The sequence below is a fragment of the Lepidochelys kempii genome, chromosome 11 (genome assembly GCF_965140285.1).
Source record: "Lepidochelys kempii isolate rLepKem1 chromosome 11, rLepKem1.hap1, whole genome shotgun sequence".
Lineage (NCBI taxonomy): Eukaryota > Metazoa > Chordata > Testudines > Cheloniidae > Lepidochelys > Lepidochelys kempii.
The window spans coordinates 36,526,981-36,543,699 of NC_136390.1; the positions used below are offsets into that span (position 1 = coordinate 36,526,981).

At 40.3% G+C, this 16,719-nt stretch overlaps 1 protein-coding gene and 1 long non-coding RNA gene across 8 annotated transcripts in view; both read left to right on the forward strand.

Moving 5' to 3' along the window:
• Positions 1–10,485, forward strand: part of CSRNP3 (cysteine and serine rich nuclear protein 3) — a 161,141-nt gene extending 150,656 nt beyond the window's left edge. For all 7 annotated transcript variants that reach the window (XM_073305688.2, XM_073305694.2, XM_073305690.2 and 4 more), the window contains one exon: positions 103–10,485. In XM_073305688.2, coding sequence (XP_073161789.2) covers positions 103–1,155 — 1,053 coding nt within the window. In that variant the 3' untranslated portion in view covers positions 1,156–10,485. The remainder of the gene's footprint in view (positions 1–102) is intronic.
• A 2,583-nt stretch (positions 10,486–13,068) lies between these two features.
• LOC140895602 (uncharacterized) overlaps positions 13,069–16,719 on the forward strand; it is a 29,864-nt gene continuing 26,213 nt past the window's right edge. Inside the window, exon 1 of the long non-coding RNA XR_012154284.2 lies at positions 13,069–13,217. This is a non-coding gene — a long non-coding RNA (uncharacterized LOC140895602). The remainder of the gene's footprint in view (positions 13,218–16,719) is intronic.

Consider the following 16,719-nt stretch of genomic DNA (forward strand, 5'->3'; position numbering starts at 1 on the left):
TGAATCTCATTTTGTTATTTTATTCATCTAGTCTCTCTCTAGTGTCTCTTGCATCATTGATTTTATTGTACATATGGTTAACCTGTATTCTCTTTTTAAAAGGTGGATCGAATGTCTTTTCCATGTGGTTGCACTAAAGAAGGGTGCAGCAATACAGCAGGTAGAATTGAATTTAACCCCATCCGTGTACGGACTCACTTTTTGCATACAATAATGAAGCTTGAATTGGAGAAAAATACAGAGCAGCAGTTTCCTGCACTAAATGGTTGCCACAGTGAGGTAAGTGCTCACACTAGTTCTCTGAGTACAGCACCCCACCCAGTAGAATATTCACTTGCAGAGAATTTTGAGATTGAAACTGACTCTCAGGCTGCAGTGATGCACCTGCAGTCTGCTGAAGATTTGGATTGTCCTGGGGAAGAGGAAGAGGAGGAAGAAGATGGAAGTAGCTTTTGTAGTGGAGTTACAGATTCTAGTACACAAAGTTTAGCACCCAGTGAATCTGATGATGATGATGATGATGAAGAGGAGGAGGAGGAGGAGGAGGAGGAGGAAGAAGAAAAAGCAGATGATTTTGTGGAAGGCATGGGATCCCATGCTGATGTAGTGCCTCTTCCTTCTGTCCTTTGCTATTCTGATGGCACTGCAGTACGTGAAAGCCACTCTAAAAATGCTTCATACTACACTAACTCTACAACTCTGTATTACCAAATAGAGAACCATGCCCCTGGCAGTAATAACCAGATCACTGAGACCTATTTAGAAAGGGACACTGTTAAAAATGGTAGTCTTTCTCTGGTGCCTTACAATATGACTTCAGAGCAGTTTGTTGACTACACACGGCAATCAGAGGAAAGTTACAGCAGCTCTCATTACCCTTCTGCAAACCCCTCTGTGATAGTCTGCTGCTCCTCTTCAGAAAGTGATAACAGTGTTCCATGTAATAGTTTATACACTGAACATAGGCCAAGCCACCCTCATGTGGAATTTCACTCATACTTGAAAAGTAACTCTCAAGATGGATTTGTTTCAGCTTTAAATGGTGACAGTCACATACCAGAGCAAGCTGCTGAGAATTCTATAAGCCTTTCAGAAAAGAGCAGACTGCATGAAGAGTGTATCAAATCATCTGTAGTGGAAACAGTCCCTGTTTAATTTATTAAGATATTCCAGGACTGAATCCATTTATTTAAATGCACTCCAATTGGATTTCCTAGAATCATAATTTTTTAAGCTGTGGACTAAGAAAACTTGGACTATGGTTAATATTCCAGACACATTTTGTTTTTTTTCTTTCAAGCTACATGGCTGTGGCATTGCACAAAAACAGTTCGTGTAAAGATTAAAAACGGAAATCAAACTGTCTTTTGATAGAAAATGTATAAATTAAAAATATATACATATTTCAAAGTAGCCTACCTGTCAAACTATGTGAAACCTGCCAAGCTATCTGAATCAAAGCTTCATGTTTTTGATTGTTGGGCCTGTGCAAGATTGTTAAATCGATACTTTGAAATAATCATGTTTAGAGTCCTAAATTTTCAACATATCTGAAAAAGATAGTGACTTTTTATGTAAAAGTAATTAATGTATGAAAAAGGTTTAAGTGTTCTGTACTGTATTTTATTTATGGTAGTTTAGTACTCATGTTTTGATAAAGATGAACAGCATGTTCATTTCAGTTGAAGATCCATAGCTAGCTCTGCAGAGCATGCCCACGTAAATTTCATCTGGCGTACGATATACATTTTTTATAACTACTCCTAGCAACTGATCTTAAAATACATTAGGTCTGTTTTTACTGTTTTTGACAGATAAATCTATGAGTAAGGGGGCATTTATATTTTGTATAAAGGTGAAAAGTAGGACAATCCTCCATTAATGTCTGATTCAATGACAAGCCACAGTTAACTTCCCCTGGAGAAAATTGATGTTGTGTAAAGGACAAAGCAGTAGTTTATAAACTTGCACAGCACCTTTTAGCCCTACAAATATTCAGCTTACTAATGCACTTTAGTGCCATTTTGCAGTACCTTATTAATTGTGGGAACTGTGAACCATTTTGGAGATATGCCATAGCTCCAGATTTTGAGATCTATATAATAGACATCTTAAAATTCAGTGTAATAAAACTGATACAAATTTTCCCAAGCCAGTATATGAATGCTTAAATAAGTAATTAGTAAGAGCAAAGAGTCATTCTGTTAGGAGGTTAAAGCAAGCATGGAAAATAGTTTTAAGTTTTTCTAGATTTTTCTACCTATTTAGCAATCTTTACAAATTAAGAGCCTGATCCAAAGCCCATTGAAGCCATTCAGTGGGCTTTTGATCAAACCCTAAATGTACAAAGTCACTTAATTACTCTGATAATAACAGTATTGGGTACCAGAATCTGTATATTCAACAAGGACACGAGTGTCAGAAGTTTTATACTTGTGAAAATTTGTAGGTAAATTCTAATGCATTACATACATCATTCATTATTACCTGATTTTCATTTTACTTTTTAAAAGGGACAATGAGAATTACAACACATTCTGCATCCCAACCCTTAAATTATCTGGACTTGGTTTTTCTAGAGAAGAACAACTTCTAGGAGTTCATTTTCTACACATTTATTAGATATACCTAGCTGTACATTGCCTTATTTTAAAATGCAATAGGATACTTCTTAACCTGTTTTGATATTTTTGTCCTTCTACTGATATTGAAGTATCATTGTATAGGTGTTAGTTTGAAATGATTGTCTTTTTTGTCAAATTACAGCGTCTGCTGCTTAATTTTTACCTCTGTCAAATTTAGTTGGTTTAGGGGTACAGATGTAAGCATATTGTAGATTTCAACTCTGTACCAGTTACTCTTCCGTTGAGTCACTTTTTATAAAGTCAGCTACAATATTCCAGGTAGAAAAACTACCATGCTAAAAAGATGTTCTGTGAAAAAGAAGTTGTGACTTAATGGCTCTTTTATGAAACCACTGCACACCATTTTCAAGTCAGTTGTTTTACACTAAATTGGCAAAATATTTTTATATTTTCCACATAACATGAGCTGTTTTGTTTATTTGTTCCCACATTGATTCATGAATGCCTTCATTGGGATTCCTTTGAGATAAAAGTTCTGGTTCAATAAGAATTGCATACTTCATTTGCATGGCATTCCTATCTCCTGGGAAAGTGCAGCCCACTTTGACTTGCTGTCTAAAGTAGCCATTCTAGCAATTCATCTGGCCCTTGTTTGCCGTAGAAACTTCTTTTCTTTCCCCAAAGGGTGTGCAGGCAGTTAAGACAGGTTTTCTTCGCTTTTACACAGCAAATAGTATTCTTTATTTTTAAAGAGAAACAGATTAGAAACATTTGATAAAAAGAAGTATGCAGGTTACTGATAATATTGTCTTGATAACAGAGCTCTCTTAATTTACAGAGCCCCTGCAACAAATCACTGGGCACATGTGTACACATCACGGAAACCTGGCACACACCTCACCAGCACTAAAAGCACAAACCTCTAGCTAACGGAGTAGCTGTGAGTGAGTAGCAGGTTCTTAACTTCAGTGTGGATTGGCCACTAGAGGAAGACATAATTATGCACATTTAACCAATGTATTAAGTTCAGATGAAAATAAGATTTTTACTTCATTATTTGCCCTGCTATGGCGCAATAAGAAATTATTTTCTTAGTCTCTAACTTTCCACATGAAGAACATCTTCAGTGACATTAGAAAGAAAAACACTCAGAAAAATAAGTAATTATGTAAAACACATCTCAACTAGCTTTAAATTAATGAGATGGCTATTATTATTCTTGTTTAACATTTAGATTGCAATAGAGTTCAGAGAATCTGATCGAAATTGGGGCCCCTCTGTGGTAGGTGCTGTATTTACCATATCTAGGTACTGTGTCCTGCTGTTATAGTATTAGAACTAAACATGGGCCCTGCCTGCAAGAGCTTACAATCTAAGAAGGGATGGGGACAGGGAGGTGATTAAATAATATTTTGCTATGATGTTTTCCACAACTAAAGTGGGAACAGTTATGAGGAATCAGAGGATATGGTATCTGGAGTTAAGGTAATAATGGCAGTTTTTAACTTCCTTTAATTGTACCTGATCACACTAGTTTGCAAATACCAGCACACTCCATTGGTCATTCTCTCAGGCCTAACACTTCTTTACCCAGAGTTTGCTCTCATGATTTTACCAACATGCACATACCAAAAAGACCTTGCTTGCTTCTTGCTCAGAGTAAGGCCCAAAGTCAAGGCCTTGTCTATACTGGAAAGGGCTTGCCAATATAGCTACCCCAGTAGAGGTATACCATCAAACCCCCCTATGTAGAGATGCAGTTCATACAGGCAAAATAATTATTTTGCTAGTATGGCTTAAACCAGTTCCCTGAACAAAGTAAGCTAGACCAAAAAAAGTACTTTTTTGCTGGTATAACCGTGTTGACAGCAAGGCTTTTCTGGCATAGCTCTGTCAGTCAGGGGTAAGAAAAAAATCAACCCCCATCTATCTGGGCTGGCAAAACTTTTTAAGTGTAGACCAGGCCTTAGAAGTCATAGATGAGTCAAGCTTACTTCCACTTTGCCATCCTTTAATGTTTGAATTTGGAGGAAAAGATGCCATTGGCTTAAGGCAATGCTTTTCAACCTGTGGGCCGTGGACCCCTGGGGGTTCACAAGCTCTCTCTTCAGATTTCCAAAGGGGTCCGCACATCCATTTGAAATTTTTTAGGGGTCTGCAAATGAAAAAAGGTTGAAAAGCACTGACTTAAGGAAAAGCTCTGTTTAATGGTTTGGTAAACCTTGAGATTTGTGAGTGCTTTTCAATCTCCTTCCCTTGGCCAACCTATAGTGCCCTACTGCTCAGTTAATTAAGTAATATATTTCCTGTGTTGGTTGCTAATACTTTCACTTTTGTGAACCTTATTTCTATGTGCTAAAAGGGTTATGTTGTTAAATTACAAATAGCCACGTGTGTCTTCTGTACAGATTTGGCACATCATTTGTTGCCACATTTATTTTCATGATTGGTCTCCATTTCTTATTTGTGTTTAAAAAGCTTTACATCCATGAGATACTTGATGTCTGGTAATGGTCATTGACAAGAAGCAGAATAGTTTTGAAAGTCATTCTGTAAACTGAGACAAGGTGGGTGAGGTATTGGTATTTATTGGACCAATTTCTGTTGGTGAAACAGACAAGCTTTTGAGCTACAGAGAGCTCTTCTGCAGGTCCTGAAGAAATGTCCTCAAGAAGAGCTCTGTACAGCTCAAAAGCTTGTCCATTTCATCAAGAAAGTTGATGAAAGTTTCATCAATAAAACATATTGCCTCCGTCACCTTGTCTCAGCAATATCCTGGGACCAGCACAACAACACTACAAACAGTCTGTAAGCTGGCAGGCAATGCTTTCTTTGGAAATGTGTTCCTAGAACTCTTTTTCCCCGAATAATGTATGTACTTGTAACCCTAAAACATTTTCTTCTGGTACAACATAAAAGAATTTGCACACTGAAGATTAGTAAAAACAGCACAGAACTGACTGCAGTTTTTCCTAATGAAGTAAATCTTGCCTCTCTTGGAAGATATAACCAACTAGCTTGCATATTAAGCTTTAACTAAAGTTAAATATGAAGCTAGAAATTTTCTGGCAAAATTATGGCAATTGTAGTTGTTTCCAAGGAGCTATAACTCATGCCAAATGGAACATTCACTTAAAAAGAGAATTGGCCATGAAAAAAATGCAACAATTATCTAAAATTTTATTGTTGTTTTTCAGAAAAAAATTCTGATTGAGCGCATGCCAGACAGATGAGTAAATTTTGATTTAAAACTATTGATAAAGACGGTCATTTAAAATTGTACAGATTACTAATTCTTTGTTTAGTTTTAACAACAATAGTTCCATTTTGTACCTTTGCATTTGCTTTGGGTCAGGTTCTGATCAAATTTTGATCAGTTATCAACAAACAGCACTCACACCTGCAAAGCCTATTGCTCAAAGAAACCTGTTATTAATAGTTATATTTGGTTCAGTCCTCCCATTGATTTTTTTAAAGAGCTCTGAGTTTCTTTAAAATGTCATACATGTTGAAATAACATTATACAAAATGTCCAGTATTCATGGTTTTGTTACTCACTGGAATGCTGATAGATTGGGGGACAAATGCCCAATTTAATTTTGTGTGGCCTGCATCACAACATGTCTTGAGAAACTCATTCCCGCAACAGTAACCACTCACCTGGGAGCAGACTCTTCGATAAGCCAAACCTGGTTGTTACAGGTTACATACAAACCTCAGCAAGACAGAGAATTTATTTTGCCATGGTTTTTAATATTTAAAGTTGTGTTTGGCATTGTGGGAGGCAGCATTGCCTAGTGGAGCACTGGACTGGGATTTAGGCGACTTAGGTTCTATTCCTAGCTCTGCCAGTGGCCTGCTTTGTGACTTTGGAAAGTTACATTACCTCTTTGTGTCTCAGTTTCCCCATCTGTAAAATGGGGATGATGATACTGAGTCTTGACTCTGCTCCCTCTCCCCAATACGCTACCCAGCATACCTGAGCCAGGGAAGAGGGGGAAGTCATCTGCTGCAGGTAGGGATCACTAGCAGATTCCTGCCGCCTGGAGCAAGGGAGGAACCAGCCAGGGCAAGAATTATGTCTCTGGCTCAATTCTTTCCCCAGACTGCTCTGGGGCAGTGCAGCTGTGCACCACCCCTTACTCAGAGCTAGAAGGAAAGAGACTATCTGTCCCATTGTAGTGTTTTAAGAGGATCTGCTGAATAAAGGATTAGCCTGTTGGGTTAATGATAGTGCTCTACATTGTAGCCTGGCGACCTGGGCTTGATTATTGCTCTGTTTCATTTCCTGAATCATTCAGGGCTGAAGGCTGTGTACCATGGGGATAATAAAAAAGGCAAATCCTCAGGTCTTAGTCAGGGATGTACAGCTCCCCTGGTGGGGCCAAAGAGTAAATATAGCCTTTATTGTGCTTACAAATCATTTGATGTAAAATATTAAAAGTAATAAATGGTAGAATTAACTCAGATGATAATATATTCTATAGAATTTATTTCTAAAATATAAAGTCTGAGCAGTATTTTTTTAAAATTAATAGTAGAAAACTACTGTTATTTTCAGAAAATAAAACAGATGTAAGCAGAGAGCCCAGTTCCTTAACATGTTCCATAATGAGAAATCTCAAAATTTGCTTCTTAAAAAAAAAGTTTCCAACATTCTTTTTTAAAAAATGCACTTTGTTTAATTTTGCTGTTCTCAGTGGTCACTTGACATGCTAATAATTCTCTTTTTTTCTCCAAGAAAAGGTATGCAATCCAAAGCAAGAAAGTTGTGATGTAAGAAACAAGTTTTCTTGATTAGTTAAGAAAATAGAGTATATAAAGTACAAGAGCTCTCCGGGGTCTTCAAGTATTTTTTTTTCCTAGAATCACAAGGCAACTTCCAACTTAACTTGGTATTGATGTGCCACAAGTAGCATTGTTATCTGGGGAGAAGGGTTTTAAATTCCTTTCATGAGAGCTGCCTCAGTTCCCTGTCTCCCAAGCAACCTACATTCTGGCATTTACTATAGACATCTCCGGTTCACCTGACACACGTTTTGAAGAATTTAATGTTTGGTAGCTTTGCTCTGTTTGTATCTTCCCTGAAAAAGTTTTGCTTTGAGATGAGGCTTTACATTAAGGAAGAGCTAAAATGTGGGTCTAAAATGAGGTATGTCTCTCTGAAAAGGGAAGGTTGAAAGGCATATGGAGTGTTAGTGTTCTGGAGGACCCAAGGTTGGCAGATGGTGCATCAGGGTGCACAGTAGCACAGAGGGGACACTGTTGTTTGGTCCTGGAGGCTAAAGAGCCACACCCAGGGAGCTTTACAGCTTGGCTTCTAAGATGGGAAGTCTCCAGTTTCTCAAGTAGGCCCAGAGAAAATGAAGAGGCAAATGTATTATTTATTTGTTTAATCATTTTCACTTAGGCCTCAGCAGTGACTGAGTCTGTCAAACTGTTCAGACTGAAGAATGTTCAACAGATGCTTTTGTTGAGCTTCAAGTGGTAACAAGTCCACAAGAAAATGAAAAGAACATGTTGCGTTGTGTTTAATATATGTACTTCCTTTCTCCCCCCCCCCTTCCCCACTCCTCCGAAAAGGTTTCCCCAGCAGCCCAAGGAAAGCCTAAATAGTTTTCCATACTGTCTGGAGGAATAATGGAAAATATATTGACAAACATGGCTCCAGTGCACCCAGTTAATGCATCTGCGCTGACATGGATTTTTTTGGAAGAAGGCCTTCATTATCTTGATGGCAAAGGAAAAGTTTCATAAAAAGGACAAAAATTGAGGTAAAGAGGGGCCCAGAGCAGGCACCATAAGTCTGTCTTCATTAGAAATTAAGTTGAGTTAGAACATGACATGAGTTGTGTTAACTAACGTTAAACACAACTTTGCAGCAAGTATATACAGGAAAAAGACATGTTTAACATCCTGTCAGCTGGTCATGAGCAAACATCACTGAAACCATAGGGTTAATCACAACCAGCAGATGCAGTGTGAAACAGCTTGTCCCTGCCTACCCTGACTGCAAAGTCATGTTTAAGATTGAGTTAGTTAACACAGCTCCTCAGGATCCTCTTCTAACATGACCTAATTTTCAGGTAACAACACACTGTAAGAGTATGGAAGAAATATAGGGCCTCCTGAATAGTGACTTAGGTTGGGAGCCTAAAGGAGTTAGGCATTCAACTCCCAGTAAGAGTCAATGCTAGTTGGACATCTAACTCCCTTAGGCTCCTATGATCCTTATTTTTTTCTGGATTACTGACATGGGCCTACAGTTTTGTTTTGGATTATGGGTGAAAGCCAGCCCTTTTGGTATGCTTGGGGTTTACTGTGAAACCACCCACCGACAAGTGAGTCTTAGCTATGCAGGCTAAACCTGGCATTTCAGGCTTCTCAACAGGGTTATATTTTTGTGTGCACTGCCAGCTGCTCTTCTTAAACAAAAAAAGTCTTGCTGTTACGTGAACATGCGCCGCTGGACTTTTATTTTCAAATTGTTCCACACAAAAGTACTAGAACTATTAGGGTAATTTTATGTGTCACTATTTCAAAATATGAAGTGTTGCAGTGACTGTTCACATACCAGCAAGTCTTCTTTTGTTTTATATATATATTATCTATATAATGCCCATAACTGGGCCCTTCTTTTAATTGACTGTAGGCACTTCTATGGAAATATGTCTGAAGTGTAGTTTGTGAAAAATGTTTTAAAAGTGTTTGATGTAAAATAAGCGCTAGACATTTAACAGTGCAGAATTAGTCAAAATCTGTAGATTACAAATCTGTTCCTAACAGCCTCAGCCTGTAATAGTGTCTTAGTAAAGTTGATCTGCTTTATTTTAGTTAATCGCATTTCTGCTGTAATAGCCTTTTGAAAATAAAATTATTAATACATATGTACTGGTTAATACCTGTTAATATAGAACATGGCACTTTGTTATTTTGATATGGTTTCACTTAAAACTGATAGAGTATATAAATTTTGTAAGAAAAGTCATTCAGCATTTATTATAAAGAGATTTTTCATGTTAAAAATACCTTTGGTTGGTCAAACAAATATCAGCTATGTGAAATTTATATTGTCTACCTTGGCCACATATTTTAAAAGATTCAGCAATATATGTGCAAGAATATGAACAGTGCTTCTGAAACTCTGTGAGCTCACAATTGGTGATAGAAAGACAGTAAATTAATATGGTTAATATTATATTAAATCACAGTTTCAAAAGCACTTTGAGTTATTTGTCCTTCAAACAGATATAACCAATTTAATTGTTACATACAATGGGAATTGCAGTGTAACAGTATAATTACAGTAGTTGATTTAAAAATTCTCTATAACTCCTTACTAGCAATTTTTGAGAAAACTAGTTGTACGGCCATGTAGTTAAAATATTTTATTTTCCATTATAACTGGTCTTACATGCTAAAATTATGAGGCTTTCAACAGTAAAGCACCATTTTATTTATGTTTTCAAACTGAGACGTGAATGGAAAGAGAGTTCATCTTAAAATCAAAATACATACATACATGAAAATCATTGAACATTACAAATTCATGATGAGTTACACGGTTCCTAGATTGATTTCCTTTGTTTTATAAATTGTAAAATCAAAGATGCCAAAGGGTAATATAAGCTACAATAACATTCAACAGAACTTAACCTGGACCTTATGTTGTAATAATTTATTCAAATTACCTGTATTCTTCTGTATTTATATTTTCAGTATTTATTATGAATGATATGGAAATTGATGTATTTATTGTGGCTTATTACTGCAATGTACATATTATAAAATTAGCATTTTTAAGTCTTAACATTAGGTTTCTTTTTGTTTATTAGTGACACTCGTATTCTCCTGTATTTTTATTATATATTGTACAATATATATTGTCCATTTGTTTGCAACACAGTAAAACAGGTTTCTACGTTACATCAGCTACTGACATTTTTCCACGTGCATCTTATTTCTAATACACAATTTCTAACAGTTTTCTCTCCTGCTTACTGGTGCCATAATTAGTGCTGTATCTCCTTTCCAAGCGGGAGGAGCAGCATAGGGAACCTTAGAATCTGCCCTTTTCACGCTGATTTGTACTTCCTTTCCTTGTGTTCTGAATGCATGTTTTCATGAGTTGTTTTTAAACCTTTAGGCCTTGGCTACACTTCACGTTATACCGCAATAAAGCCGCCCAGAGTGCTCTAACTCACTCCCCGTCCACGCTGGCAAGGCACCTAGAGCGCTCTCACTCCCTGGCTAGTGCGCTGCTGGTACTCCACCTCCCCCAGAGAGGTAAGGTTTGCTGTGTATTGGGTGAGACACTGGTCAGTGTGAAGGAGGAGCTACATGACAGCGCTCTGATTGCCCTCCAGTAACGTCCCATAATCCCATTAACTGAAGTGGCCTCTCTTGTCTTACTTGTGAACTCCGGCAGGAATGTGGAAGTGGCCCTTTCAAAGCTCCGTGCTGGCTGCTTATCAGCTCCAGGAAAAAAACAAACAGCTAATGTTTGCTTTGAGTGAGTGTGAGAGAGGGGGGCGGGGTCTGTACTTACAAGACAGCGTGCTGACACTCTCTCAGCACCCCGAAACCCCACTCTGTCTCCCCCCACATACACACTCCACCCCTCCACGTCCCCATTTGAAAAGCATGTTGCAGCCACTTGAACGCTGGGATAGCTGCCCGTAATGCACCGCTCCCAGTGCTGCTGCCAGTGCTGCAAATGTGGCCAGGCCAGAGCACTTTCAGCTGTCAGTGTGGACACTGCAGCACTCTCCCTCCTGCGCTTTACGAAGGCTGGTTTAACCCAAAGCACTCTATATCTGTAAGTGTAGCCAAGCCCTGAGTGTAAGCAACCTTCAGATGTAAAGAAAGGGGCAGGAATGCCATATTTGGTATATCTGTTTGCATCTTAGTGAACAGTAGCACATACTCTTTAATTAAAATGGGCAGAAGGAGAAATTGCATGATTCAGCTGTACTTATTATCCTGGTAACTTTGTCATGCCAGTTTTCTTTGGGCTGAGGAAGAAAGATTTTTCAAATGCTGCTCAAAATAATTTTGCAATACTCCCTCTGTTGGCCATATTGCAGTAATTTTATACACCAAACAAATTTAAAGTAGATGAAGGTAGGTAAATGGCAGTGTTATCTTTCAGCCTATTGCCTAATTATTCTGAAAACTACCAACTAACTAACATAGCCCCTCTAGGGAATTTATATTTTTATCATAGTGTTTTCTCTGATTATTCTATTACTATGTTTAGAAGATTTAAACTAATTTGAGTTTTATATTTTTAAATAAGTCAGCTATGGATCTGAATTTATAATATTTAAAATTATTGTTAATTGAAAGATCGGCTGTTGTTCTCTAGTAAAATCTGCTATGAAGGCCTTTTCATAAAACATCATTTTATCTTTGGAGGAGTTATGCAAAAGAAAATAGAGATGAACATCTGTTACCGGTCTGTGGTTTGCTTTTCCATGAACTATGATTAATTGCACTCCAGGGCTTGCCACTATAGTCAAGACATACTGACAGAAAAAAGGATAAACAACCTTTAAAACTAGTACTGTCAATAAAGAAGGCAGCACTCCAGTTTCACAAGTAAGCTAGATTTAAGCTTGTAAAATAGGATTTGTATTCATTGTAAACATATCGTCTACACTTACACTAATGTAAATCAGAAGTAATTCTATTCAAGTCAATGGGTCAGATCCTCAGCTACTGTAAATTGTCATAGTTCCATGGAAATTAATAAAGCAAGACCAATTTACATTAACTAAAGATCTGGTCCGATGTGATTTTGCTAATGTCAAACTGGTGTAAGTGGGAGGAGAATCAGCCCACATATTTTTGTAACAGTTCGAGCCTCTGTTGACTTGGAGTAAGAGTGAGCCTTCTATAACTTAAATCAAGCGTGCTGCAAAGCCTGTTGTTTTCCTAGATGTTTGGAAAGGTGGGTGGGTTAACAGAGAATGGTGAGAGAGAAAATTACTGTGGATGTTAGTTTTGTTGGCAAACGTTAGTGGCTCATATAGCAGTCTGATCTAGTATACTTCCATCTGAATACATTGTGTACTTGGTAGTTTTAATCCCTTTTGGAGAGCAACAAACCCAAGTTAAAGTGCTTTAAATTAAATCAAAGGAAATAAAGAGCCCAACGAACCTGTTCGACAAACTACGGCCTCCGGGCCACGTCCGGCCCGCAGGACCCTTCCCTCTGGCCCCCGAGCTCCTGCCAGGGAGCGGGGTCAGGACAGGCTCGCAAAGGAGCCAGCCCAACTCCCTAGCAGCGTGGGGAGCGGGGCGGAGGCGAGCCCCTGACCCCTCCCCTTCTGCTCCCCTCCCTCGCAGTCACAGTTCCCCCAGCGCCTGGGCAGCAGCTCTGGCGGGGTGGCCCAGCTATAGCGCGGCCAGACGTGGTGCGTCCCGGGGAGTTCCCGGAGCAGGGGGAGGTTGCAGGGGGGTGGCCAAGGGGCCTGGTCCCTGCTGGCGGGGAAAGGGGCAGAGCAAGCATCCACGTCCAGTATGCTCGGTCCCTGCTCCCAGCAGCCGAGCCCAGACAGGGAGAGCAGCCAAACGAGCAGGGGAAACGCACAGGGAAAGGACGGAGCCCCCCTTTCCTCCACCCCACAGGTAACGTGGGGCGGGGAAAGCAAGGAGGATTGGATAGGGGCGGGCGTCCCGGGGGGTGGGGTGGTCAGGGGGCAGAGAGCAGGGGTGTTGGGAGAGGATGCAGGAGTCCCGGGGGGCAGTCAGGGATGGGGAGTTCCGGGGGGGCTGGCATGGGGGCGGGGGCCAGGCCACGCCTCGCTGTTTGGGGAGGCATAGCCTCCCCCACCCTTCCTTACCCGGCCCGCCCTACAATTTCTGTACCGGATGTGGCCAAAAAGTTTGCCCACCCCTGCTCTATTTAAATGAATCCCTATACTTAGCAACAGTATCCTGTTATGGAAAAGAAAAGAAAAGTAGCTAACGAATGGTACATAATGACCTTTTATTTTGTGCTCACACATTTGTTTTATGATATACTTAAGCATAAAAATCTATGACCAGGAGGGAGCACTGGTATAAGGATTTACAATAGGCGCACAGCCAGGTATTTTCAAAAGATGGTGTAGTTATTTTAAAAATTGCCTACTGAAAAAGCTAGGCAAAAAGGATTTCCAAAAATATTTGACCCGACATAACAAGTATTGAGAGGCCAGGAGTAAACTTAATACATCCTAGTGTAACCTTGCCCATAGTCAAATTGCTTATTTGTTCTAGGTATATTTATTTCCTGCACTATAGCATGTGTGTGTATATTTATTTATACATTTAAATAATTTATACATTTATTTTATACATTTATATATGTATAAAAATAATATATGCATGCTAGAGAGGAGTATATCATTTCTGTACTTTATTACCTCATTAAGTAATTCAAAGCTCTATTTAGAAACCAATATTTCCTGGTTTCTGGGACACTAAGCATGCAGTCAGACTGAGGAACGCTGGTTCATTTTTGTTCATTGGTTTGTTTTATATGGTAGTATGATGTGGATAATGGCAGAGCAGCATTAGAGGAAGAAGTCCTTTCCTGCTGTAGGCTACATTGCAAGTCATCATGCAACAGGATTTGTAATTCTCTCTTGAGTTTGGATATTGGTGAACCTATCTAACTGTGCACTCAGGTTTTAGGATTAATTACATGGCTTCCTGTGCTGGAAGAGATTATCACGTTGCCACAGAAGATTTGAGGTTGTTATGCAGAACAAGGGGATTAAAAGGGCTACAGCAGTGGTTCTCAATAGTCCACAATCCTATGTTACGACACTGAAGTTTCACCTCTCCCTTAGTTTTAGCACCTCCCTCCCACCTGGCCAAAAGGAGAGGGTACTCCTGGTTGCCCTGGCCCTACTGGTGACTGCCTCACCAGCCATGGTGAGAACCTGCAGGCACACATAATTGCATAATAGCTTTCTAAATGGGAGTGTGACCAGGCAGAAGAACCATAGTACACTTAGTAACTCCTCCTAGTGCTGGCATATTACAATTAATGTTTTAAATAAAATATAATTGACTGTATTGAAACTAAGATTTAGCTATACTGTAGATCTCTGTTAATTTCACTAACCTGATAAAGTAATAGAAATGATTTAATATCATAATGTTCTAAGGATTTAATATTATAAACTGGCTGAATACCAAGGTAATTTGTGAGGACAGAGTCAGGGCTGAGGACCGTTAGTAGCAACTCTATCAATAGTAAAGGACAAATGCTTATATTAATGTCTGTTCAGGCCAGTGACAGAATGGACTGTCAGCAAAAGTAGCGTTATGCCTCTGCTGAGCAGTCATAGGTCAGCGTTAGAACCTGGTGAAGGCGACGCTGCTGCTGCTTTTCTTTCTCCTTGCCCTTGTGCAGGAGGGATGGTTTGGGGTGAGGGTGTGTCACAAGCAGGGTGTCTACAGTGCCCTGGGAGGCAGGGAGGTGATGGATGGATGTGAGAGATGGGTTTCAGAGGGAGGCTTTATGTGCCTAACTTAAACAATTAGCCACCATGGCCATTTACAAAACCCCCAACTCTGGAGGTGCCGAAACCCCCTCAGTGGCTGTTTTCATTGTTAAAGTTTTGAGGTGCCTAAATTGCAATAGGCAGCTCCTCAGCTACCAACAGTGCCCTGCAGCTTGGTGCCTAATTCATGTCTAAGCTCCAGTAGCATCCCCCTGTCCATCGTACAATTATGCATCCTTCCTCCGAACCCCGCCTACTGGAAGGGAGGTGAATGTGAGTCTCGCATCACTCATGAGCGTGCCCTGACCACACTTGTAGGCTGGAGCAGGGTGTTCAAGCTCTTGTGTTGAAACTTTCCTACTATGTATAAATAATTAGCTGTGTGATGAAGAAGCAAAGGACACTAAAAACCTGATGCCCACTGGTTAGTGCACTTACATATGCTGTAGAAGAACCAGGGTCCTGCAGGCCAGCTAAGCCATGTCACTCAGAAAGTGTTAGGTAACTAGCTCTACTTTGGTTTCATGCAGGCCCGCCTTCTTGTGAAGTCAGTCTTTTGTCCTTCAAGAAAAATGGAGATAGCTAAGTCCCATGGCTCACAGCTTTTAGTACCATCCTTTACTTAAGTTATAGAAGACATGGTGTGAGTGCTCCAGCCATCTGAAGTGGTGTAAGACCTTGACCATGAGTGGCCCTGGTCCCAGGAGAATGCCCTAACCACATGGCTATGGGATAGCCCTGATGCAGGAGCAGCTGCGGGGCAGGGCCTCCATTCCACCTGGTAAAGCTGTCACACCATGTATAAGTAATTAAATATGCCTGGGACTAGCTACAAAGTACTGAGCCTGCTGTACCCCAGTTGCTGCAGGGGAGTGGGAGGTTCACCTAAGACAAGGGCGGGCAAACTTTTTGACCTGAGCAGGGCTGGCCTTACCATGAGGCGAACTGAGGCGGCTGCCTCAGGTGCCAGACTGTGTGGGAGGGGGGGGCGCCACTAGGACCCAGAGTGTAGAAAAATGTGTCTGCTGCTGGTGCATATGTATTCTCTCTGCTCTAGATGCACAGAGATGGTGGAGTGCTGTGCTGGAGGAAGGAGGGCACAAGAGACATAACAGGCGGGCAGGAGAAAAGGTGAGAGGGAATAACAGAAAGCAGCAGGAGCTGCAGGGAAAGAGGGGAGCCTCTTATGTACCTCTCTAGCACCCCCAGGAACCTGGACTGATTTAACACCAGCTTCTCAGGGAGCTTCCTGTTTCCGGCTGCTTCCCTGAACCCACTTGTGAAGAACAGGCAGTCAACTGAAGTAGTAGGAGCCAGTTAGGTCCTTAAGACGCTGATATCTTCCCTCACTCAGGCCCTGCTACCAGCCTGCTTATTTGTCCCCTTAATTGAGTGTTGAGAGCCACTATAGCTGACACAGAACAGCAGTCATGAGTGAAAGAAGAAAACGCCCCTCTGGGGCAGCATTCAGAAAAAGAAAGAAAGCAAAGGGAGCTTTTCTATCTAAGCAGGAAGGGGCTCTCCTGAGATACACAGACACAAGCATTCACGGTGAGCCTTCCGGCCCCAGTGAGAATATACAGGTGACCTGGCAGCTACTGCAGCATCCATAACTCCATCTCAAATGGATGTAA